We start from the raw sequence: 25,753 nt of genomic DNA, 5'->3' as shown, positions 1-25,753 counted from the left end.
ACATTTAAAAAATTGATAGTTCTTAGATCATACAGACACAAATCATAATACCATAACATGATTCCAAGAATCGGGAGGAACTGCATAAGAATTTGCATAAGGGCAAGGGCAGAGGTCCAAAGCTTAAAGCCAGTGATCTGCATCAAGAACCTGTGTTCAACAACAGCTGATTAAACCTAGGGTGGCCAGTTTTGGGTTTCTTTTTTTGAATTCATGTCTAATATGTATTTTCTGAACTTCTCTGATATAACAGCTCAATGCTAATTATTCAGGTTAAAGGTGGTTCTTCCTTTAAACAGCTATAACATGTATTTATATCAGGCTACAAACAGGGCTGCTTTATGAATTCATGCAATGCAACTATGTCTTAAAAGCATTTGACACTGTTTTACTCTTATTCAGTGTGGGCATACCTTTTGCTAATATTACTTTTATATTTTGTTACACTTACTTTTTAAGTTAACTGATCATTTATCAGTTTTAAAATCTGTTACATTACATTACATTATATTTGGCAGACGCTTTTGTCCAAAGCGACTTACAATAGTGAAATACAAAAGTAATAGGAATTAAGATAACCCATTTTTAGATAGGGCTTAAAGGAGGTCAAAGGGAAATAATGGGATAGAGGAGTGAAGGAGGGGAAGAAGGAAATGGGGTTAGAAGTAGTTAGTGTGTTAGAGGTGTTAGGTGAGTAAGAACTCTTTGAAGAGCTCTGTCTTCAGGATTTTCTTAAAGATAGTGAGAGATTCTCCTGATCTGGTAGTTGAAGGTAGTTTGTTCCACCATTGGGGAACTCTGTATGAGAACAGTCTGGATTGCTTTGTGTGAATGTTTGGCAAAGCGAGGCGACGTTCATTGGAGGAGCGCAGCGGCCGGGAGGTAGCGTAAGCCTTCAGGAGCGAGTGCAGGTAGGAAGGAGCTGTTCTGTCATCACCTTGTAGGCAATTGTAAGAGTTTTGAATTTGATGCGAGCATCAACTGGTAGCCAATGGAGCTCAATGAGCAGCGGGGTGACATGTGCCCGTTTTGGTTGGTTGAAGACCAGACGTGCTGCTGCATTCTGGATCATTTGGAGTGGTTTTACTACGCAGGCCGGGAGGCCAGTTAGCAGGGCATTGCAGTAGTCGAGGCGTGAGATGACGACTGCTTGTACTGCTTGTACTGTTATTTCACTTGTTTTAGTGCTTTTTAAAACATGTTGAGCCACAGCATAGAGGCTACAAAACTCAAACTATGCAGCCTTTCAACACAGCTTTAACCTAAATATCTAAAATAAAATGTAAATGTAGCCTAAAATACACACTTACCTCCATCACCTCAAAGTCCCTGTGTTATCCTAATTTAACTAACGTTATCTCCATCACCTCAAAGTCCCTGTGTTATCCTAACTGTACTAACGTTACCTCCATCACCTCAAAGTCCCTGTGTTATCCTAACGTTACTAACGTTACCTCCATCACCTCAAAGTCCCTGTGTTATCCTAACTTTACTAACGTTACCTCCATCAGCTCAAAGTCCCTGTGTTATCCTAACTTTACTAATGTTACCTCCATCACCTCAAAGTCCCTGTGTTATCCTAACTTTACTAATGTTACCTCCATCACCTCAAAGTCCCTGTGTTATCCTAACTTTACTAATGTTACCTCCATCACCTCAAAGTCCCTGTGTTATCCTAATGTTACTAACGTTACCTCCATCACCTCAAAGTCCCTGTGTTATCCTAACTTTACTAACGTTACCTCCATCACCTCAAAGTCCCTGTGTTATCCTAACTTTACTAATGTTACCTCCATCACCTCAAAGTCCCTGTGTTATCCTAACTTTACTAATGTTACCTCCATCACCTCAAAGTCCCTGTGTTATCCTAACTTTACTAATGTTACCTCCATCACCTCAAAGTCCCTGTGTTATCCTAACTTTACTAATGTTACCTCCATCACCTCAAAGTCCCTGTGTTATCCTAACTTTACTAACGTTACCTCCATCACCTCAAAGTCCCTGTGTTATCCTAACTTTACTAACGTTACCTCCATCACCTCAAAGTCCCTGTGTTATCCTAACGTTACTAAAGTTACTACCTGTTTATGTGCTACACATTCCTGCTCAGTCGGTCTCTCGCTTCCTCCGTCACAAGCCTGCTCTCCCAGTCTGCTGCTGCTGTCTAGAGGCTGAGGCTAGAAGCTACAGTGAGTTTATTTGCGTGTAACTTCTATGAACAACATCTCTGTTTCTCCAAACTGCCTCTCCTTTAACATACGCGCTCAACACTGAACGTACCACGCAGAGAAAAGGTGTAGAACCGGCGGACACACATGTGCTTTCGCTTGTAAACACTCAGTGGTACACTGGCAGGCCCACGCTTTCTTGTTCACACACACACAATACAAAGTAGATAGATTTGAGGAGAAGGGCGTGGCTAATTTGCGATACAGAGAAACCTGGAATGGAGTGGCATGGAACAGCGTGGCAATTCTAATCACAATGCACTTTACATGTACTTTTTTTGAAGCAGTTGAACAAAATCCCGGACGATTTTGAAAACATTTTTTTATGTCTCAAAAGTAGGACATGTCCGGAAAAAAGAGGACATCTGGTCACCCTAATTAAACCACATGGGCAAGAGATTACTTTGACAAATAATTTATCCAGCACTAAATTCACATTCAAATGCCCCTAAAAACTTTACTGTGCAAACTGAACCCCCATGTTAACCATGTCCAGATGTAGCATTGTCTTCTCTGGGTTCTGACACATCTGGGACGAACCATCACTCACGTGGTCCGACTAATCAGTATTTCATAGATTTCTGGAAGAGGTTTCTGGAGGACTTTCCAGACTGCTGGAACAAATCAGCAACAAACCCAAAAGTCAGGGTCTGCGACAGTATCAGGTTGTGTCAGTGCACTTTTATGTGATGCAGCTTTAACGCAGAAAAACACTTTAATATCTCAAACCAACAAATTACACATTACAATGTCACAGCTGTGGAGAAGAGGATATGGGTAGAGGGCTGGCCAGTGTGGAGAGTTTGTAAGAAAAATGGGGGATATGACAATGTCATATAATGGTAATGGTATAATGCTTTACCATCCCAACTATTTTGGAATATATTCTTACGATAGCAGAAATTGCTATGTGTTCCTTTTTTACACAGTATTATTTGCTAGTTTAAAATGAATGAAAAATGTAAAAAAAAAAGTGTTTAAATGTCTAAAAAATAGGTATACTTATACAAAATAGCTTAAATAAATGGATTTTTAAGTGGTGCAGCCAATTTTATTAGCATGACCAGAATCGCTTGGTCATTTTCCCGCAAACAGTAAATATGTAAGCAATTATTGGTTTGAAATATTGGCCAAATTGCCTGATATAGATGTTTAAAAAAAACAAAAAAAAAAATACATTATCAGGTAATGCTGATTTAACTTCAATATTGTTGGGCATCCCTAAAAAATATTGTAAAAGTATTGTTTCTAGCACTACATAACAGTGCTGGGGATGACACTAAAAAGACCTTTAAACATGTCTTGCCAATTAAAGTAACTGGTACCTAGACCTGTCACAATAATTAAATTATTGACTTATTGTACAATATGTGGACATAAGATCAATAATTTTGCTGGCCATTTTGTTAATTGTAAGCATAGAAAGCCTATTAACATGACTGAGCTGGTAGGTCAATGTTGTGGAGAGTTAAACAAGCTGTTTTATTTATTATAACCTTAATAAATAATAAAAATGGTATTTACAATTGTATAGTTGTATTATTTTCCCATTATATTACCATTATATCTGTCAATGTCAAGGTCTCAAAAGGACTAACATATTTTGGTAACACTTCCTATGAATTCTGCATTCATAATGCACTGTATGATATGCATAATACCTTATAATACTGTAATAAGCCTGTATAATAACTAATAAGTACGACATTTATAACACATTATAAACTACAAGTATAAGGGTTTATAAAGAAATACATAAAATCATCAACATGTAGTTGTACATTGTACAAAGTGTTGTAATGCACTATAACACAGATTTGGTATATTTTGGTATAATGCATTATAATATGCAGCAATGATTTCTCAAATTATTTTTTTTTAAAGTATGTAACACATTCTAAAGCATTATATACAGTCATTAAACGTGAAGTAAATTTTACTATGCCTTATTGTAATGTCTTATAGAGCATTATGAGTGCTCCTTACTGGCTTTAAGTGAAGTGTGTTGTCAAGTGCAGTAACTTCAGTAAGGCATAATGACATTTACTTGATGTTTAAAAGGCATATAAAAAAACTTACTTCAATTAAAGTCTGTAAGGCTTTATAATGTGTTATGCACTTATATACTGTAAAAGCTTAATTTGAGAAATCATAGCTGCATATTATAATGCATTATACCAAAATATACCAAATCTGCGTTACAGTGCATTACAACACTACATTGCACAATGTTCTTATGAACAGATTTTATAAGGCATTATGATCCCTTTCTTTATGAACATTATACTTATACTTGTAGTTTATAATGTGTTATTAATGTCGCTGTAAGTACATATACAGGCTTGTTACAGTCATTATAAGGTATTATGCATGTCATATAGTGCGTTATGAATGCACTCATAATGCATTATGTATACAGGGTTTATAGGAAGTTTTACCCATATTTTTTGTCACAGTAATTCCAAAAACTAAACATTGACAGGCCTACTGGTATTCTAGAAGGCTTTGTTACTTTTTCACCAGAACGTATGATCTCTATCTCTTTGAACGACTTCAAAGGCAGAATTAAAATCCCATGTTTAATTGCACATTTATCTTGATTCGTTCTATCGACTGCGGCGAACAACGGCTCTGTGAAGGTGTCATTAGGAGGGTTTGTTTGTGGTCGTCTGGCTGTTTGTCTGCGCTCTTTAATTGAGTCACTTGATGAATAATGTATTCCGGAGGCTAATTAGATAAAGGTCAGAAGCAGCTGATAAATCATGGATAATAACTGCATATATCATCATCATCATCCTCTCAGCCTCTAGAGCCATCGATTGCTTACAGGTACGGGTCAGCAATCGGTTTTTAATCACTCAAATGATTAAACTTTAACTTCTTCCACCTTGAATGAAGGTGGCCGGAGGCATGATTATATCTTCTGAACTGCAGGGACAGATGCGGTATTGCCGCGGCCCCATATGGTCTGGAGCCATATGCCAGTTTAAGGCCTACTGAGAATGAGAATTTATAACAGTATTTATTCTGTACCATATGAGCACTATGATTGTGCTACGATTGTTATGGAAAATTGTTTTTGATTCATGTCATGGAGGTTGCTATTTGTACCCAACTGCTAGAGCACGCATTAGAGTAGAGGCAAACACTAAACAAGCAATTGTCCTGAATCCACATGAACAGTTTGAGCATTTATAACCAGCATACTCTGCTTTTTGGAATATTTACTCCTTTTAGTGTATTTGTATGATCATTAAAAAGACTTTAGGGCAGAGTTAAAAGTAAAACTCTTCTGCGAGTTGATCTTGTGACTTTTTCAACAGTTAAAACTAAACATCTTGCAAAAAGCACATATTTTCCTATTAGCTCCTGACATAGTGTATTTAAAGAACTATAAGGCTCACTGAATTATAAGGTGCACTATCAAAAAACGTCTATTTTCTGGTCTATTTTCATACATACGGAACTGGACTGGAATATAAGGTGCATTATGTGACACTAGTAAGAAACAGGGGTGTTGCCATTTTTTTCCTTCTAATTAAGGCTGGTGAGACCTGTAAAGCTAAGCTATGTTACGTAAAAAAAAAAAAAACTGTAATTCTTAAAAAAAAGTCAAACTACTGCTGGATGTTAATCTACACAGATTTCTCTCCTGAAAACTGTTTATTTGGGTGAGTAAAGCGCTTCAGTTTATTTGTAGTAAGCTTAGATTTGCAGATTTCCAATAAGCTGGCCAAGGTTAGCAGCTAATGCCACCCTACAGCAGCCTTGAGTGTTCCGGTAAGCCATTTTATGATATTAGGTAGCGGTTTGTCCAGTGTAGCTTGTTTTAACATGGTAAACGTGCAGACTATAATCTGAGATTCTCACCTCTAAACGGCTTAGCACGGTCAGGGGGTAATGCTAATGCTGCTCCAGCAGTGCTAGCTAGGGTTAGAATCAGACTACAGGCCGATAATACTCACCATTAAATGGCAAAAGAGCTAGCACTTAGTCCGGTTAGTGGGTAATGCTAATTCTGCTCCAGCAGTGCTAGCCAGGGTTAGCAGCAGGCTACAGGCCAATAATACTCACTGATAAACAGCGAAAGAGCTAGCGCTTAGCAGTGTTTGCAGCTAATGTTAATACTGCTCCAGCCTCAAGTCTTAGTGCTGGGGAACTAAACGGAATCTTCTGTATAATCCTGCACTTCAGCAGAGTGGGTTTAGTGCTTCTTATAATGTGTAAAATTCATACAAAAAATGCACTGGATTATAAGGTCCACTGACAATTTTTTGGGGAAATTATTTTAAGATTTTAAGTGTGCCTTATAATGCGAAAAAATACAGTAAATTATGTTTCAACAGACCATGGTTAATGTTCCTTGAGTATTCAACTATTGCTAAAGTAAATTAAATGTAAAAACAATAGAATGTGTTGGTAATTTAATCCATGTATTATTTGTTTAATGTTAATACAGGATAAAAGGCTCTTGCCTTCCTTTCATATAGGAAAAATAATCCACCAGAACTACTAAGAACTACTCCAATAAAAACAGCAACTTGCTCTTATGACCTATACCACTGTCACCAAGCAGTCACCTGTTGCAAAAAAAATATAACTGAATGCCCAAAGAAAATCTAACACTGGTGGGCCAAACTACACAACAATGGTAAATGAAGGCTGGAGGAACATGAATATTATACAAATAATCGATACCCTGAGCCAACAGGAAAGAGATTCTTGCTGATAGATTGCATCAATAAATGATAGATAGGCATCACCTTATTTTGAACACTTTTTTGCATTTTTCTCTAACTCTAACACAGTTATCCATCTATAGAAATGTGTTGTGTTTGAGCTTTTATGTTTGCTCTATGATTGTTGCGGTAAATCATTTTTAATTCATGTCAGCACCTAACTGGTATTGCAAATATTGCAGTATACAATGCAAACGTTAATCAAGCAAATGCCTTGAATGCACAAGGACAGTTCATTCACCAATGCACATCACTTTCTCTGTGTGTGTTTGTTTGTTTATGAGTGTGTGTGTGTGTGTGTGTGGTTTCGTTGGATTAGATTGCATTGATCTGTAGTGAAACTGTGGTTCCTGTGAGGATTATTCACAAAAACCAAAGGTGAAAGGTGACTGAAAAGCACTCCAGTTAAACCAATTTGCGCTTCCAATAATCAATCACCGCTGGAGGACAAATTTAAATTAAGTCCACAGAAACCAGTCTAGATATGAGCATTTGGGAAATGCAATAATTCACTTTTCCCACCATTTCCAGCAAAATCCCAGTACACCCAGTCTTATCTACCTGACAGAGCAGCTCCCCTACTACCAACCCAATTCAACCAAGAAGATAGAAAACTCCCACTGGCTTGGGGTTGAAATGAAAGAGAGAGAGAGAGAGAGAGAGAGAGAGAGAGAGAGAGAGAGAGAGAGAGAGAGAGAGAGAGAGAGAGAGAAAGAAAGAATGATAAGGATGTTTGGAAAATTGATGAGGTGATGCACATCATAGAAAAAATGAACAAATGGAACGAAAAAAAAACAGGAAACATTTAATCTATCCAAAAAAGAAAGACAAATGATAGTGGAGGAGAAGAACGGAATGAAATGAAGTAAAATAAAATATTTATTCATGTGATGTAAGGCTGAATCCATCTGTTGGTACAAAACAGAATGCCGAATGTAGTGCATGATTAATCAACAGGAAAAATGAGTGAGGTTCCATGAATGGGAATCGCAGTGTACCTCCACTTTCAATCATGCAGAGCACAAGAAAAAAGGTCAGTACTGGAAAAAAAAAATCAGTAACAGAATTCGGTATGATTCTAGAAAGAACCAAGAAAGGTTTAGAAAGGTTTAAAGACCCATAACAGACCTATATGTTTCTTCTATAACAGAAGAAACATATCACACACACATCACACACATCAGGCTTCCTACTATGGTTCCCTAAAACTGAAGAAGCATTAAAAGAGTTATCAGTGGTTTTCTTTCCTAGTAAAGACATTTGTTAGAGGTAAAAAATACAGGAAAGGGTATTTTTATGTAGAACACTGCTATGCAAAATTAACATTTAATTTGTGTAAACTTGACAGATTAATATTGTAATTTAGCAGTGATTTCAATCACTGTAAATTAATTTACATTTTTTTTCAGTAGAGTTATTTACTTATCGTCTGTAATTTTAACAGGAAAACTCTGGTAACCACAGCTGCCAGCGTTTTCCTGTAAAAACTACAGTTTTTTTTACAGTGTAAATAACCTTTAAGTAGCCTTTTGGTACTGTAAAATGAAAAAAAAAAAAAAAAAAAAAAAAGAACTTTCTGGTTTTAACTAGAACCACTATACACAAGTGGTCTCTACAGATCCAATTAGATTAATCATACATAAAACAAAAGTAAATACTTATTGAGTTATTTGAATTGTTGTGGCTCTACATAAAACTGTTTCCTTTACTTAATAATATTGGAAACAAAAGCGTTTCCACTAGGGCTGTACAATTAATTATATTGTGTTATTAAAAGGTGTCAGGGTGCTCCGGACTGTGAAATGGCTACGCAAAACTCCACTTCCCAGCATGCACTTTCCTTGACTTTCCTGACTCCTCTGATCATGTGATAATATGGCGTTCTCTCTCTCCGAGCTTCCGATTGTTCCCACCTGACCTCCTGTGTATATATACCCCTCTGTTTGCTCTCCTCATTGCTGTATATTCAATCTAGTTTACTAGCTCTTCTGCAATGCATTTCTTTTGTATTTCTGCCTGTAATGGCCTTGCCCAGTTTATTGTTTGTTTAGTTGCTGACCTATTGCTGTGTTTTTTTTACTCTTCTTTTGCCTTCCCCTTTTGCGTGTTGGATTCCCCATGTATGACCCTGGTTTGCTTCACTACTCTCTCTGGTATGTTGTTGATTCTCGCTGCCCAATTTTTGTTGACCTTGCCCGTCCCTCATAACTCTTGTAAGCTTAACCCCTTTGTTAATAAACTTTGTGTAGAGTATCTGCGTGTGTCTACCTTGTTTCTGTAAGATAAACACATTAAAATAATTCCAGTAAAACACTAAATAACCATAAATCTGTGTGCACTCTCCACATGCAGCAACAGAGGGAGCTCTTCACGCTGCAGATTGTGCTCATGTGAGGTAACTAGACTGGACGTAGAGTAAGGCAAAGAGAGGTAGAGGGAAGTAGAAGGAAGTAAAGGTAGAGGTTTACTGCCAACACACACAAAACTACTGCTTATCTTGGGGGAAATGAGCTTAGTCAAACCAAAACCACACAAAAAAGGATATCAGCATATTCCTAGTTTTCACAATTCATTCTTAAACTGGAATGTGAACCACTTCAGCATTAATTTTTTTCAGTCTGTGTCAGTGGATAGTTGGCATTCACAGGGAGGGTTTTTGACTAAGAAGAATCAATCTTTCTCTTGCTTTTTTTTTTTTCTGTGTAGACATGTAATATAGTTATGCATACACTCAAAATGTGAATGTCAATTCAGTAAAGTCATTACTTTAAAACTCTTTGCCAAATATTGCATTCTGCTAACATAACAAGTCAGTGGTCATGATCATTACCACACACAGCACAGTCCACTGGTACCAGAAATACATCTCACTGTGGACAATGCAGTGGGCGGTAACAAAAATGAGTGGCAGTGTTTGGCTAGAATTGTTCTTGTGAACAGACAAGTGACTCAGAAATCCAAAAATCACACCAGCATTCAATGCAAGATCCACAAATGCACAAGTATCCTGCAGGTCAGTGCAGCATTTTGTAGCTTCCATGGGAAATGGCAAAAGTCATTTGTTAAACATGAGACCATTTGATACTGTGATGGTTCTCCTGGTGTAAAACATAGACCAGCAAACAATAAGCCAGATATCCCAGTTTAGTGGAACTTCTACAGCTCCTTTGTTGCTGTTGCTTTGCTGCTAACATTCAATACTATTGATTGCAGACAAGTCAAAGCTACTAATGAAAATTTCCCTGACACCTACACCATTGTAAAAAGCATTTCCTCCTTTTAAAATCAATGGTTAAGTTTATGATTCCTGAAGGAAATGCCCACGGGAAAACCAACGTAATCAACTGCACCTGCAGCTGTGTTTAAAATCATTCCCTAATTTACTCATTTACAATTTACTCTACCCATATCAATCTATAGACTGAATGTGGAAACACGCTGAAACAATATAAAAGAGATTTTCTGAACGATTCTATTTCACTGTGCTGCAGAGTTCACTTTGACCCAGTCTAGCTTTTAGTATTCAGCTGGCAGCGCAAGCTTGAGCTCGGATTTAGAGAAAAGAGGAAGCCTCAGAACAACTGAACACCGTTATAACACAGAATATAGTTAGAATACAAGAATACAAGTACAATAAATGTACGTAAAAGAATTATCGTCTTCCAGCACAGAGGTACTTGGTTCCAGTTCATATCTGGGTAAAGTTTCCATGTTCTATGTGTCTGCTTGGGTTTCTTCCAGGAACACCGAGTTTCTCCCACAGTCCGAAAAAAAAAAAAACATGGAGATCAAGAAAATTGAATATTCTAAATTGCCCAAAAATAAATTGGATACCCTTAAAAACAGATATGGATTGGAACTAGTCGGTTGCGGGTCAAGTCCTCAGTGCTTAATGCAATCCTCTAGGAGGACGGTCGTTTCCGGTTGAGAGTACGCTATGTGTGATTGGCTGCCTCTACTCACCGGTGTGTATTAAGTGTGTGTAGAATGTAATATAACGTAATGTAAGTGTCCTTAAGTGCCTTCAGTGGAACAAAGCGATATATAAGTGTAATTGTAAGTAAGCAAGTTAGTAAAATTATAAGTGTCCGTTATCTGCACGCTACATAAGTGTTGTGTTTTATGAAACTGACATATCAAAATGGGATAGCATGGGATAGCAGTATGTAAATTGATTATGAAGCATCACCTCATAGCATCACAGGATTAGTTTCTCAGGGGGATGTCTGTGAAAAATATTTTACACTTCTACTAAGTGATAAAACTCTTGCTTCCAGACTGCAGTTGAAAAAACAGGAGGACCAGTGAGTTTTTTAGGCTTTCTCAGTCACGTGACATCGCGTTCAGTAGCTCCTCCATTTCCACTCGCTGTTGTGTTTACAAGGATCTCCATGGAAACATACGCCTAAAGTGTAGTTACAGTGCGTAGCAGTGGACAAATAGCTATTTTATTAAACGCAAGTTCACCATGGAGTTCAGCCTGTAATTTTCTCAGAGGACGTCTGAGAAAAACACATCCACAGTATCACATGTACTGGGAATAATACATTACAGAAGGCACTACCACCCAGAGAGGACAGAGTAGTAGTTGTGGTTATGATCGTGACCAGTTGCATCTGCCTAGAATTGTTGGCAAACGGAAAAGAAACTGTAGAGGCATAAATCACATCCACATTTAATGCAGAAGGCCCTTTATGCATATGCCACAGGTCAGTGCAGTGTCCTTTAGCTTCCATGGGACATGACAAAAGTCATGGGACATAGAACTAGTTCTTGTTTCATGACGTTTTGCATGTCACTGTACATAATGAGCTAAAAGAGGAAATCAAATCCCATGGAAAGTTACCAAAAATATTATTTGGGGCAATATTGTAGGATAATCATTTTTAAGGAACTTGCTTTGTATGCAAAGGTTCTGGACCAATTGACCAATTGATTTCCCATGACAAAACAAATGAATGAGAAAATAAATGAATGAAGTTACAGAGGATGCTTTACAAACAACACTCAACACTCAATCCTTTCCACTTCATGTTCAACCAACACCAACTCAATCAACAGACATCTAGGGCATTTAGAGTAACCAAATTATGTAATCTCTATGCTTTTAGACATGTTTCAGTACATGTTTTGGACAATACTTTTGGACACGGTCTTATAGTGCCCAGAATTAGTTCATGCAAACATACGAAGAACATAAAAACTCTACCCAGATAGAGACTTGAACCAGAAACCCCAGCACTGAGAAATGAAAATGGTGACCACACACCCAGTGTCTCACCTAAACCCCATGTAACAAACCTAAAAATCTTGTAGGAACTTTACTTTTTAAGAGTAAACACCATATAGTATCTTATCTTATACAATCTATACAAAACAGACCAATAACCTTTTGATAAAACAAGCAAAGGACTAATACTCACCGAGGACACATAGTAGATGTCCCTGCAAAGCTTGGTCTCCCGTGGAAAGTCTACCAGATCCAGGAAGTTGTCCACCACCACTTGTCCAATGATGTCATGACGTGAAAAACGGTCAAAATCATAAACAGTGAAGTGGAGCTTTCGCGTGGGAAGTTCAGCGTATGCCACAGGGAAGAGGAAGACCTCATCAAACACGGGGTTCAGAGTCTTGCGGTGCACCTTGGTCTGGTGCTTGGTCTTGCGGTCGGGCAGGAGATAGATTTTAACGTAGGGGTCTGAGGTGCCGGAAAAGTCCTTGGCTGGAAGATCTTGGGCACGGTGGATCTTGACGATGAGCTGCTCCAGATCACAGTCATATTTCAGGATGAAATGGAGGCGACCGCACGCGCCACCTCGACCGCCTCGGTTCTCCTCGCCGTCCAGAGAGCGCTGCTTATACAACTCAGGTTTAAGCCTGCCAAGACTCATCCCCGTCAGAGAGTCTTGCCTCTGGAACTGAGCTACCATGAAGTCGGGATTGGACTGGTTCATGTGACGCCGGATAGAACTTTGCCTGTGAACAGACAGAAATAAGAGAAGACTTAACGTCACTTTAGAAGTTAAGATAGACATTTAATAAGAGAAATGCAGAAAGAAATAAGCTTAGATTATACTTTTTGACATGCTTGTGTGTGGCATCTATTAAAAGAAGAAAAATTACAATTATCTGCCAGATATCTGTCACTTCAGGAATAAGTCCAGCCACTTTTCCAAGAACAAACCTCTCATTAAACAGGCTGGCAGGAGGATTTGCTTCAGTCAAAATATAGCAATGAACATAAACAAGCATAAAATACTGCATGGCTATAAATAGTTCAACACTTAGCAATGAAATTACCAAAGTTATATAATAGTCATTTTTGCTTGAAATTATACAGCTCTTAAACAAATTAAGAGACCACTTCAGTTTCTGAATCAGTTTCTCTGATTTTGCTATTTATAGATTTATGTTTGAGTAAAATGAACATTGTTGTTTTATTCTATAAACTGCAGACAACATTTCTCCCAAATTCCAAATAAAATTTGGAGCATTTATTTGCATAAAATGAGCAATGGCTGAAATAGCAAAAAGATGCAGAGATTTTAAACCTCAAATAATGCAAAGAAAACAAGTTAATATTTATAAAGTTCTAAGAGTTCAGAAATCAATATTTGATGGAATAATGCTGGCTTCTAATTACAGTTTTTATGCATCTTGGCATGTTCTCCTCCACCAGTCTTACACACTGCTTTTGGATAACTTTATTCCACTCCTGGTGCAAAACCTCAAGCAATTCAGCTTGGTTTGATCATCCATCTTCTTCTTGATTATATTCCATAATTTTTCAAAGAGGTAAAAACTCATCATTTTAATAATAATAATAATAATAATAATAATAATAAGAAGAAGAAGAAGAAGAAGAAGAAGAAGAAGAAGAAGAAGAATAACCATTTTCAATGAACATACTAAACAAACAAAAAAGAAGACCACAAATGTTAAATAACAAAGTAATTAAATAGAACAGAAAAGGAAAGGGAAAAAGTTATATTCACATTTTTATTTGGCACAAAAAAATAAGAAAGAGAAAAGGAGCTCAATCTTAAAATCCTTGAACCTTGAAACCACAGCAACCCATGCAGGTACCACAGCAACTCACGCAGATTGTTGAAAAAGGCCAGTGAGTATAGAAACATGAAGGTGGTCACAATATTCTGACAGAAATGTTGAAATGTTTCCTTTTTTTTTAATGAGTGCTTCAGCTATATGAGATAAATAAAATCTACCACCTGCCAATCAAAGGAACACCCCCTGCATCTGTATGAGCTTTATATTCACTGAAGCTTCATTGCTGATGCTTCTACGCTCTACTGACCGCCCCACAGCACCCAACCCCACTGACCGGACACAGGTGGACGACGTCTCCGAGTTCTGCCTCTGAATGCGGCTGTTGCCATAGACACCGTTCTCCCGGGCCTTGGACTCCGCCTCCAGGGGAATGTCTGGTGAAGTGTGGCTGATCTTCAGGGCTGCCTCGGGTACCGGCACAGGTGGAGGAGACGCGGGCGCTGGAGGAGAGACCGGCGTGGGCGGCACCGTCGTCTCCTTAACCACCGAGCCTCGCGGATGGTTCCGGCGGTCGAGAGTGGCATCCACTTCTGTGTAGATGGGCTGTGGCTGGAGGGGCGGGGGAGGCGGGTGAGGGTGGGGGTGTGGGTGAGGGTGGGGGTGAGAGTGAGGGTCCGGTTGGCTCTCTTTGGTGCCAGGAGAGGAGAGGCCTCGCTCGCGCCATGGAATCCAGCAGAGCTTCCAGGAGACGAAGAGAGAGACGCCGAACAAGGCCAGGCCACAGGCGGTCACCACCAGCGACAGCAGGCTCACCGATACATCTGCAATATCCAGAGATAAAGATGGGATATTAAGGGAATATTCAGTATGTATTTTATTTAGAAAGCTCATTGAAACAAACAAATTATCTTAAAATTGTGCATTTTTGTGCATTCACTCTTTTGGCCATCAAAACCATCAAAAAAAATATGTTTTTTTTTAAATGTTCTGCATTCTAGAATAATACTAAAGTTATCCAAACTATGTAGACAAACATATAAAATACTTTACTAAACAAAAATGTGTTAAATAAATCAGAATATGTTTTATATTTTAGCATATTTTAGATGACAGTTTTGCACGTCTTGGCATATATATATATATATATATATATATATATATATATATATATATATATATATATATATATATATTATTTTTTTAAGTCAGTTTTATGCAGTAGAGTCACCTGGAATTTAGGCTTTCAGTTAACAGCTGTGCTGAACTCATCAAGAGTTAATTACTTCATTGTTTTATGTCTCTTATTGTGTTTGAGAGCATTAATTGTAAACTTGTGAAGAGGTAGAGTTACAGGTATACAGTGAATAGCTCTATTTGAGTAATGTTTTAATCCATATTAGGGCAAGAACCACTCAACTAAGTAAAGAAAAAAATATTATTTTAAGAAAAGAAGGTCAGTCAATTGTAAACATTTCAAAAACTTTGAAAGTATCCCTAAGTGCAGTCACAAAGACCATCAAACATTATGATGAAACTGGCTCCCTGGGAAAGAAGTAAAGATTGTCCTGTGATGAAAATGTGGTTGCTTATGTTTTGAATTGTTTATGCTGACTTTGTATGGGAGGTAAATCCTCTGAAATGAAAACACTTTTTGAAAACACAAATACCATTTTCCGCTTTCTTTTTTCAAACGCGTGACAATATTATGACAAAATTGAAAACAAAATTTAATCACTTAATTTGCAATTGCAATTTTTCACTTGAACAGAGGTCAGTGACAAAAAATGTAATTAAAATGAAAAAGGATTTTTGCCATTTCATTATTATTACCATGCGGGTATTTCACAGTCAAACCTACAATGAAAAGTTAATTGTGAAAAGAAAAAATAAAAGCTTCACTTTGGCCTTGCCTTTTCTGGATGAACTGCATAATAAATGTCTAAACTAAAATCAAAATGCAATTGTAGTTTTTAAATTATTTTTAATTATCTTTCTTTGCAATAGGCTGCATGTCTGAGAGAATTCAAAAGAAAACACACACAAAAAAAAATCAATATTCAAAGTGAACGAACAATTTGTCCTTTTTTTCTGTGTGGACAGCACTTTAAGTGTAAAAAAAAAAAAAAAAAAAAATGCAACAGAAGATTAGCCTATATGCTGGCAATATACTTTTCATTTATCATTTTGTTTTTTTTATTTTCAACTATACCAGAATGCAAGTACATGTAAATTTACAGTAGGTGTGGCTACAACTATGGACCCCCCCCCCCCCCCCCCCACAAGCAAGGGCAAGGCACTGGCTCGCTGCTAGTGAACAACAGCCTCAGCAAACTGCAGCCACTTCTGTGGTGAGAAATTCTTTCAAAGTAAGTCGCTTATTAGTTATTTCAGCTAGCTAATCAACGAACAATCTCATTTGTACTGTCTCTCTCAGCATTGCCTGCTGTAACCCAGCGGCTTGCCCTCACTTGCGGGAGGTTCTGTAGTTGTAGCCCCTCCTACTGTTAATTTGCATGTATTCATATTAGTGTTTTAATTTCAGTTTTATTTTTTTGCGGGATTTACCTCCCACAATTTTGTCCTGTTTTAAAGACTCAGTTTTAAAGATTTCAGTTATCATAATAGTTTACCAAGAGAGGGTGGACAGCTTAAGCTTTTACCCCAGCTAAGAATAGAGACAATATGAGGACTATTAAGTGAAATTAATATTATTAAAAAATAAATATTGGGCATTATAATTAAAAATAATAAAACAACTTCAAAACTTTAAGAAATTATAGTTAAAAAAATGTCTTATATAAACTTTTAAAATAATAATTTGATGTAACCAAACATGGCAGGACATGACACAAAAAAAACCCACAATAAAAGTAAATTTAAAAATAAATCTTAAAAAATATATATATTTGATACACTATTTATTAAACAACTACGCTGTGGACACAAAATGCATGTTATATTGATATTAACCTATTTGACAATGAAATAAATGTGCTGACTGAAGCCTGGCAATACAGATTACCAATGGAATGTAAAAGGGATTCATGGATTAGTATGATTACGCAATCCCAATTAAACAGAACAGCAAAACAGCAATAATAGTTCTCCAGATGTCTCAGAGAAAATCATTCACAATCCTTGATTACCAGCCAGGAAATTAGGTAAGTACAGCTCTGGGACTGAACGCTGCACAGAAAGTTCACATTCATTTTTCATAATTAACGGCTAATATCTGATTAAAAACGAAATGCCCTCTTTTATGTTCTGATTAGTCATGGCATTTCTGATGAATTCACAGCCAGATTCATCTTTAAAGCTCTGAAGCACTGCGAAGGTGAAGCAAAGGCAAAAAGCCAGGCAAGAGCTTTCTTCCTCCTCAGCCTCCTCAGAAAGCTGGCTCCCATTAGTATGTGTACATCATCGCTCCCGACTTCGCCTGGTGGGAGCCTGCGGGGCCTTTTTCGGTGGGTGCCGGTTGAAAGCTTGGGTCTGTCACTGCACTGATGTGTCTTAACCAACAGCGACTCTAATGAAATCTCTGTGCTTTAATTGCAGGCGGGAGATTTAGTTAATTAGGTCCGAGTCGCACAACACAACCCGCTCTTCCTTAACTTTAAAGAAATACTGACACGTTTAATTAAGATTAGCGAAATGTACTTAATTGCGTGGCTTATCAGATCCGAGATCATAATGCTACGGCTTGTTGTCTTCTTTGCAGGATGGAACAATTAAAATTGAGAAAAAGTATATGCTGGAAATTTGAGGAAGAAGCTCATGCACTTTAAATTTGGGTATTTAATTAATTTGCACTGTAAGAGGGCTAATCAATTGCTACGATTTCACAAATCTGATATGTCCTCTTGCTTGATGTATACATCCTTATACACTTAACATTAAAATAGTAATTACACCAAGAAGGAATCAAAGGACAGAAATGAAACTTGGTGGGTAGTTGTGCCAAAGTGTGATGGTAGCAGGTCATTTTCAGTTTAAAGAATCTGTGAGTGGAGGCACCATAATTAGCGCATGTCTGGTCTGGTGTCCATGCAAGATGCCAGATCACCTTGGTTACATTTGGGGTCCTGGGTTCAAGTCCCTATCTGGGTGGGGTTTCCATGCTCTCCCTGTTCTCCTTTGTTGGTTTCCATCAAGGACTTTAATCCCACAGTCCAAAAACATGGAGATAAGCTAAATTGGATATTCTAAATTGCCCAGAAAATTGGATACCCTAAAAATTGCCTGTATACCCAGATATGGATTTGCACTCTGTGCTGTGGGTCAACTCCTCAGTGCTCAATGCAGTCCTCCAGGTGGACGGTTATTTCCGGTTGAGAGTACGCTGTGCACGATTGGCTGGCGCTTCCCAATGGTGTGTGTTGAGTGTGTGTAGAATGTAATTGTAAGCATCCTTCAGTGCCTTGAGTGGCAGAAAGATGCTAGAAGTAAGCGTAATTGTAAGTAAGTAAGTAAGTAAGTAAATAAATAAGTAATAAGGTCCACAAGGAACTTTATTCCAAAAGGAACCATAAGGAACACTCTGGTGCACTATTCCAACAGAACAATGTTCATCCACATACTGCTCCCATCTCAAGAGCTTGTGTTAAAAGATACAGATATTATTCACCAGATCTATTCCTAGACCTATTAAAAATGTGTGGGATGGTGTTGAGCATGCTATCAACATTATCAACACCCCTACAGCTAAATCTGCAAGAACTGTGTGAGAATATTCAAGCTGCATTGGATGAATTATCACAGGACATCATTAGGAACCTCTACAACTCTGGCATTTTGCACTATACATGCATTACACACTTCTTCTCCAAGTGTAGCTCAATAAGTATTAACAAAAGTTGTCCATATCAGTCTAAAATTGAATCATTTATTGGTCCTGGTCATTTTCTTATTGGTTATCTTCATTCTGGGTGCAATAATTTTAATTACATACAGTTATCAAAACACAGCATTCTTTTTTTTTCTCTGTTTTTTATGGACTTTTACATACAGAAACTGCATCTCAAAGCATGTGGATGAATAACTGAGCCCTTTCACACACATCCAGTCCCACAGTCACGGAGGGAGTGCTGAGAAGATGCGAGAAGTCACGACAAGCACTGTGAATAATTTCTCTCCGTCACCTCCATCAAGCCCCGCAAAAGCAACTCCAAATCTTTGGCAGATACACCAACATAATGAGATGAATTCAGAAGCTTTTAAAGCTTTGAAACTTTCAAAAAGAAAGACCAGTTATGTGATATCATTACTGAGAAAAGATCTGGCCCAGTAATAATAGAAAATACATATACTGTATATACATTTATGTTGCACCTTTTACTGTGTAACTGTGTACCCATAATTTTATTATGATTTAAAATAAAAAAAACAACTCAGGAAAGTTAAAGTTTCAAGGGCGCAATGGAAAAAATCAGAACTGTACAGTAGATCTCCTGCCTGACACAGACTCTTGGGTCCATAATACAGACTTTGCTATTTGGGTTAATGGGCTTTGCATCAACACTACAAGTCCCAGAAGGCATCAGCCAATGTCACATGTCCAGACTTCCAACCATCAGAGTTGCCAGGTGTGCAGTTTTCCCGCCAAATTGGGCTTGATTGAAAATCCAGTCGCAGATAAAAATTCAGGGGTGGTGAGGTATGTCTTTTTTGGGGGGCTACTACTTTTTAAAAATTACCGCGGCCGTCAAAAAAAAAAAAAAAAAAAGGGTGTTGCCTTGGACGTTAGATCAACACAGCGAGCAAATGTAAACAAGTTGAAACTAAAATCTATTTTCCAAGACTGATTACAACAATAAGAACCAGGAGAACATAACGACACAAGGGAGGACAGCATGAAAAGGAGAGAGAGAGAGAAAGAGGGTGAGAGAGAGAGATAGAGAGAGGAAGAGAGAGAGAGAGAGATGACAATGTAACCAGAAATAAATGTTTAAGAAAAGAAAAGAGAGTTCAGGAAGTGCAAGAATAAAAATAAGTAAGTAAAAGTCAGTTTCTTTTTCTTTGCTTATTATGTTACTATGTGGATATAAAACTGGTATAAAATAACTAATAAAACACTAATGTTACAATATTATTTTTAATGACTTTAAAATAAATAGCAATATTGATAATAAATCCTGTATAAACAAAATACACAGTTGTGTATTTTAGGCTGGATATGTTTGTTGGACCTGGCGACCCTGCCAACCATGCCAATCACCAACCATCTTCATTGATTTCTGGTTTGTTTGGACTCTTTTTCTGGCTCTTTTTCTGGCTCAATCTTTCTCTGGTTTTGACTGTTCTCTGTATAATGATTACACAACCTGACCTTGCCTCGTATATATATATATATGAGAGAGAGAGAGAGAGAGAGAGAGAGAGAGAGAGCACAAACTGCAGTAGTATACACAGTACAAGGGGCAAAAAAAAGTACAAAAACTATATATAATAAAATGTCAAAAACAATTATAAAAAAAGACACAAGGAATCACCAATTCTCCTACTTCTGAACATTGGCTCATACATCAACCAACCATACTTCTACCAAACTTGGAAATTAAGCCCTAAATAGACCACCAATGGTCTACCCAACCCAGCAAAAAACAAGTATTTTATCCACAGGGAAATGCACTAATAAATTAACAAACTATAAATAAAATAAACACAGAATAGAACAAAACAAAATACTCAAAATAGTTTTTGAACACATCATAGGCCACAACCCCATAAAATAAACATAGACTAAATAAACTTAAAAAAATAATTAAAACCTAATGAACCCCAAATAACCCCCTTCTATATGTTATGGCCCAAAATGAGAATGCTTCATTTTGCACAGGCACTATTTAAGGGCAGCCAAAACTGGTTTTGGGCCTTTTGCCAAACCAGGAAGGGAAAAAGGAGTACAGTTGAATATGTAAGTATAATCTTAATTTACCGTACCTGCAGCTAGTGATGGGTCTGACGACCCTGAAACCTCGACACATGCGCCGAGCTGTCAAGGCGAAACCCCGTGTCGGTGCGCGTATCAAGTTAAGGAAAACCACGTGACCGATACACTCCCTGTATCGTTTGGTAGCGATGGGTCTGACGACACTGAAACTTCAGCGCATGCACCGAGCAAACAAGGCGAACCCCTGTGTCAGACCGCGTATCATTTTAAGGAAAACCACGTGACCGATGCATTTCTTCGCGCAGTTGCTTGCAATGACTTTCTTAGTCCAGCAGATGTCGCCATTAAGTGATACAGCAACACAGTTTCAACACAGTGTCGATACAGTTTGGGAAATGTGCCACACACCCAATGAGGCTTCATCTGCCCATCACTACCTGCAGCTATTAAAAAAAAGAAAATGTATAGCTCAGTAACATACTTTAACTGTAAAATGTGATGTATGTTCTAGGCTAGCAAACTGTTCAACTTCTAAAGGGGGAAAAATTAGCATTAAGTGAGAAAATGGCTTGGTAAAAGTGTAAGAACTGAGCAAGTAGTGCAGGGACAGAACTGGAATGGAAACTAATTTGTTGGAACCAGTGAAAACATATAAAAATAATAATAATAAATAAGTAGTAATTTGTAATGATGTTTTTAGAAGCCTTTTATAAATGTGTATGGCTTTTTTTTGTATGGATTGTTTTTTTTTTACATGTAAACAAACAAATGTATTTCGAAGCATTTTAAAAATGTGTATGGCTTTTTTAGTGTGTATTGTTTTTATGCATATAAACAAACAAACATAGAACAAAGAAAACATATAAATTAACCAGAGTTGGAAAAAGTACTGAACAATTGTAATTAATTAAAATTACCTTTACTTTGCTAAAAAGTATAAGTAAAAGTACCCATCTAAAAATCTACTAGAGTAAAAGTAAAAAATACTCAATTTAAAATGTACTTTGAATAAAAGTTACATAGTTACTTTTACTCATTTGATGTAAAAAAAAAGTACAACAAATCATAAATTAAATAATTATTAAATTAAATAATTTTGACCTTTCAGGCAGTATTTGTTCAGACCACCCCATTAAACATTTTCAAGAACAAGTGGCATAGGTTTCTATGATCCATTTTGTTTCTTTACTGTTAAAAAGTTAAGAAGTTAAGGTCATATAGGTGACTATAAACCTTATTTTTTATAGTTTTACAGTTCATTATTATTTTTTACTTGCCATTGCTATGCTTTAACTGCTATTTACATGTTTATTTTTAATCATCCAAGCAGGTTGTTTAATGTTCCCAATAAAAACTTGAGGAATTATCATGGAAAACATGAAAACATACAAAAAACTGTTGTTCGGCGCATGTGCAGTGCCATAAAGAAGCACATATCGATGGGTAGCATAACTCGACAGAACACCGGTTCCCCCAAGCCGTGCACACAGATCCCAGCCTGCACAGCTATTTTACACAGCGTCTCTCCCACTAACCGTAGTAAACATTGCTGGGAAAAACTGCCATAGAGAACAAAACTAATTTTTTTATTATTCAGACAATTTGTTTTTTTTGTCCCCAGCTATTTTTTTTTTACTCAGTAACAGTGAGGTTTCCAATGTAGAAGTAAATTACTTGTGTCAAAATATACTTGAGTAAAAGTAAAATTACTTATTTTAAAAACTATTTTAAAAATAACAGATTACTCATAAAATTTATTCAATTACAGTAATGTAAGTAAATGTAATTAGTTACTTTCCACCTCTGAAATTAAAATCAAATATTTAGTTTTAAAAATTAAGCTGCTTTCTTTTTTTTTTTTTTTTGGTCTTTTAAGCAAACTTGCAGTGCTCAATCTAAAAAAAAAATGATGTGAAAGGTACAGACTGTCCATAATGTATGATGGTGCCAAATCCATTTAGGGCCTTAAAAACAGTAACAGTACTTTCCAAATCAATCATATGAGAAACTGGAAGCCAGTGTAATGATGCCAGAACTGGAGTTATTTGTTCTTCTATGTGTTGCTATTATCATTCTGACCGAAGCATTTTTCTTTAGAAGGCCAGTAGGCCAAGATCCATGTAACAGGAGTGACATAACAGCATATAAATGTCAGACTATCAGGTTGCATTGTTGAGGCATAGATTCTAGCCTTAAAACAGTTCCAATTGTTATAATAATTGTTTGTTTAGAAAGTGTTTTATATTGTTAAACACTGGCAATTATATTAGAGTAGACAAAAGTCATAATAAACTGTTATTGTTCTTGGTCTATTTTAGTTTAATGAGTGTGAAGCATAGCCTTATTGTTAGTTTTGCTTTAGGCTAAATGTTTTAGAAAAAGTAAAATTGTTCAGAAAGTATTTTTTTTTTTTTTAGACATTGTTAATTATATTAGAGAAGATGGGGAAATTGTTTTTTTTTTTTATAAACATTGCTCTTAAATAATAGGTCTATGCTTCTTCAGTGTTGCAATGTTAAAAAAAAAATGTGTATTTGAAGAGCCTGAAAATTATTTTAAAAAGCTCACTTTTAATGCTCAGCTAAATAAAAAAAGGGCAAAAGCTACTTTAAAAACATCTAAACATTTATGCAGAATTCCCTTGCTGTATCCCACTAAAACCAGCAGGCTGGCCATTTCATCACACAGCATGAGGTCTTAGATACTCTGTTAGGAGTCCACACACTCGCATCTCAGCGCTATGGAAATAAGCACCTTGGGGCTTCATTAACTGAGGAAGTGGGAGTGTGTGTGTGTGACACATATGTACATCGATCAGCCATAACATTAAAACTACCCGCCTAATGTAATGTGAATCTCCCTTGGGTCATCAAAACAGCTCTGACCTGCAGAGAAATGCGCTCTATATGACCTCTGATGGTTTTCTGCCTTATCTAGCACCAAGGCTAACAGTTAATCCTCCTCCATGATTATCAAGCTTCCATGAGCTTTGGCCACCCGTTTGGCCAGCTCTTTTGGTACTCACCACTGCATTCTGGGAACAACCTACAAAAGTATTTGTTCACCAGTCCCAATCACTGAACTCAGCTTCCAATTACTTCCATATCCAAACATGTAGAAATCCAGTCGTGAAAGTGTATCACTACAAAATATTCCACAGCCTACTAACTGTTCAAGATATTATAATGCATTGGGGTTGGCGGATGCTAAGAAGAAAAGTGTGCCTAGTCCTGCTGGAAAATGAAATCTGCCTCTCCATACAAGTTGTCAGCAGAGGGAAGCAGGAAGTGCTGTAAGATTTTGTGGGAAAACAAAATTGCACTGACTTTAGACTTATTAATAAAACATAGTGGATCAACACCAGCAGATGACATGTCTCTCCAAACCATCACTGATCATCAGTAAATTTTACAATTTATTTGGAAATCGAGGGATCAGGGTCTGGAGGAAGAGTGGAGAGACACACAGTCCAAACTGCTTGAGGTTTAGTGTGAAGTTTCTACAATCAGTGATAGTTTGGAGAGACATGTCATCTGCTGATATTGGTCCACTGTGTTTTATCAAGTTTTATGGAGATTTCATTTTCCAGCAGGATTTGGCACACTGCCCACACTGCTAAAAGTACCAGTTGGTCTTATACAATATTCTAGTAAGTCATAATTATGAACAACCAAAGAAACTATGCCTAAAATAGATCACTCTGTGTGAGAATTACTGAAATAAAGTAACTTTTCAATGATATTATACTTTTTTGATATGCACCTATACATCAATTTGTTTGCTAGTGTGAAGGTAGATGGTTTGGTTGCACTTTTTAAAAATAATTATCAACAGAAGATCTGGTGGACCACTAAGGGTTGAGGTCAAAATTATTATATTTAGGCTCTTAGGGGCAGCTTTTCAGACAGATATTTAGTCTTGTCTTGTACTACACAGCAGTTTGAGTAGAGATTTTCCAATATAGTATATGACTAGGCATAATGCCTGACTTGGAAACTGAGTGTAAAGGTTTAGGTTTTGAGTTGAAGGATTATGTCTACATTTAGGCTTACATTATTTAGGTGATCATCTACTAAGCTTCTATAGAGGACCAACCAAACCAGAATTACTGCATTCCTTTCAGTAGAAATGCATTTTTAAAACATAATTCTTAACATTTTTTTCAGGTTTCCAACCAATTTTAAAAATGAAATATTGCAAGTTAAAATATTAAAAAGAAATATTAGCGCCTTCTCATTGTGTTATTTTTTTTCTCCAATGTCACCAGCAGATGAAATGGCTCTCCAAACCAATAAATTTTGCATTTTATTTGTAAATCAAGGGATCAGAGTCTGGAGGAAGAGTGGAGAGACACACAGTCCAAGCTGCTTGAGGTCTAGTGTGAAGTTTCCACAATCAGTGATGGTTTGGAGAGTCATGCATTTTTAACAGAATTCTTAACATTTTTCTCAGTTTTCCAACCAATTTAAAAAGGAAATATTGCAAGTTAAAATATTAAAAAGAAATAAAAAATATTAGCATCTTCTCATTGTGTCAAATCCTTTTCAGCAATAAATATATTAGACAAAATAGAGTCCGTCCGCTTAGCTCCATCAATACCACCGTCCAAAAGAGCACTCAAGCCTTCCTTCTATCTCTCTCCTAACACATTTCTCACTAATGTTCACATGTTCCTGACCTCTCTAATTAGGTGGGTCAGCTGTATTAAATTAGAATTAGAATTAAACTCTGCAAAGTGACTGCATCTCTCCAGCACAGCCATGATCTAAAACCATCTAAAGCTGGGAGGCTTTGTACTGCACTCTTTTCCATAAAAGTGAACACTTTAGTTTAAAGACTTCCTTTTGTGCTGCATCTTGAGTCAGAATACTGTAATCAAAGCTGCTGCA

At 37.0% G+C, this 25,753-nt stretch overlaps 1 protein-coding gene across 1 annotated transcript in view; it reads right to left on the bottom strand.

Annotated features, from left to right (window-relative positions):
* The window catches only part of syt9a (synaptotagmin IXa), a 60,996-nt gene that overhangs the window by 20,330 nt on the left and 14,913 nt on the right, over positions 1 to 25,753 (bottom strand). Inside the window, exons 2-3 of the mRNA XM_049483541.1 lie at positions 14,310 to 14,796; positions 12,391 to 12,943 (exon numbers count right to left, since the gene is read on the bottom strand). Coding sequence (XP_049339498.1) covers positions 12,391 to 12,943; positions 14,310 to 14,796 — 1,040 coding nt within the window. The remainder of the gene's footprint in view (positions 1 to 12,390; positions 12,944 to 14,309; positions 14,797 to 25,753) is intronic.

This window comes from Astyanax mexicanus, chromosome 9 (genome assembly GCF_023375975.1).
Source record: "Astyanax mexicanus isolate ESR-SI-001 chromosome 9, AstMex3_surface, whole genome shotgun sequence".
Lineage (NCBI taxonomy): Eukaryota > Metazoa > Chordata > Actinopteri > Characiformes > Acestrorhamphidae > Astyanax > Astyanax mexicanus.
The sequence above is the reverse complement of the archived record's forward strand: the minus strand, read 5'-3'. Positions and strand labels throughout refer to the sequence as shown.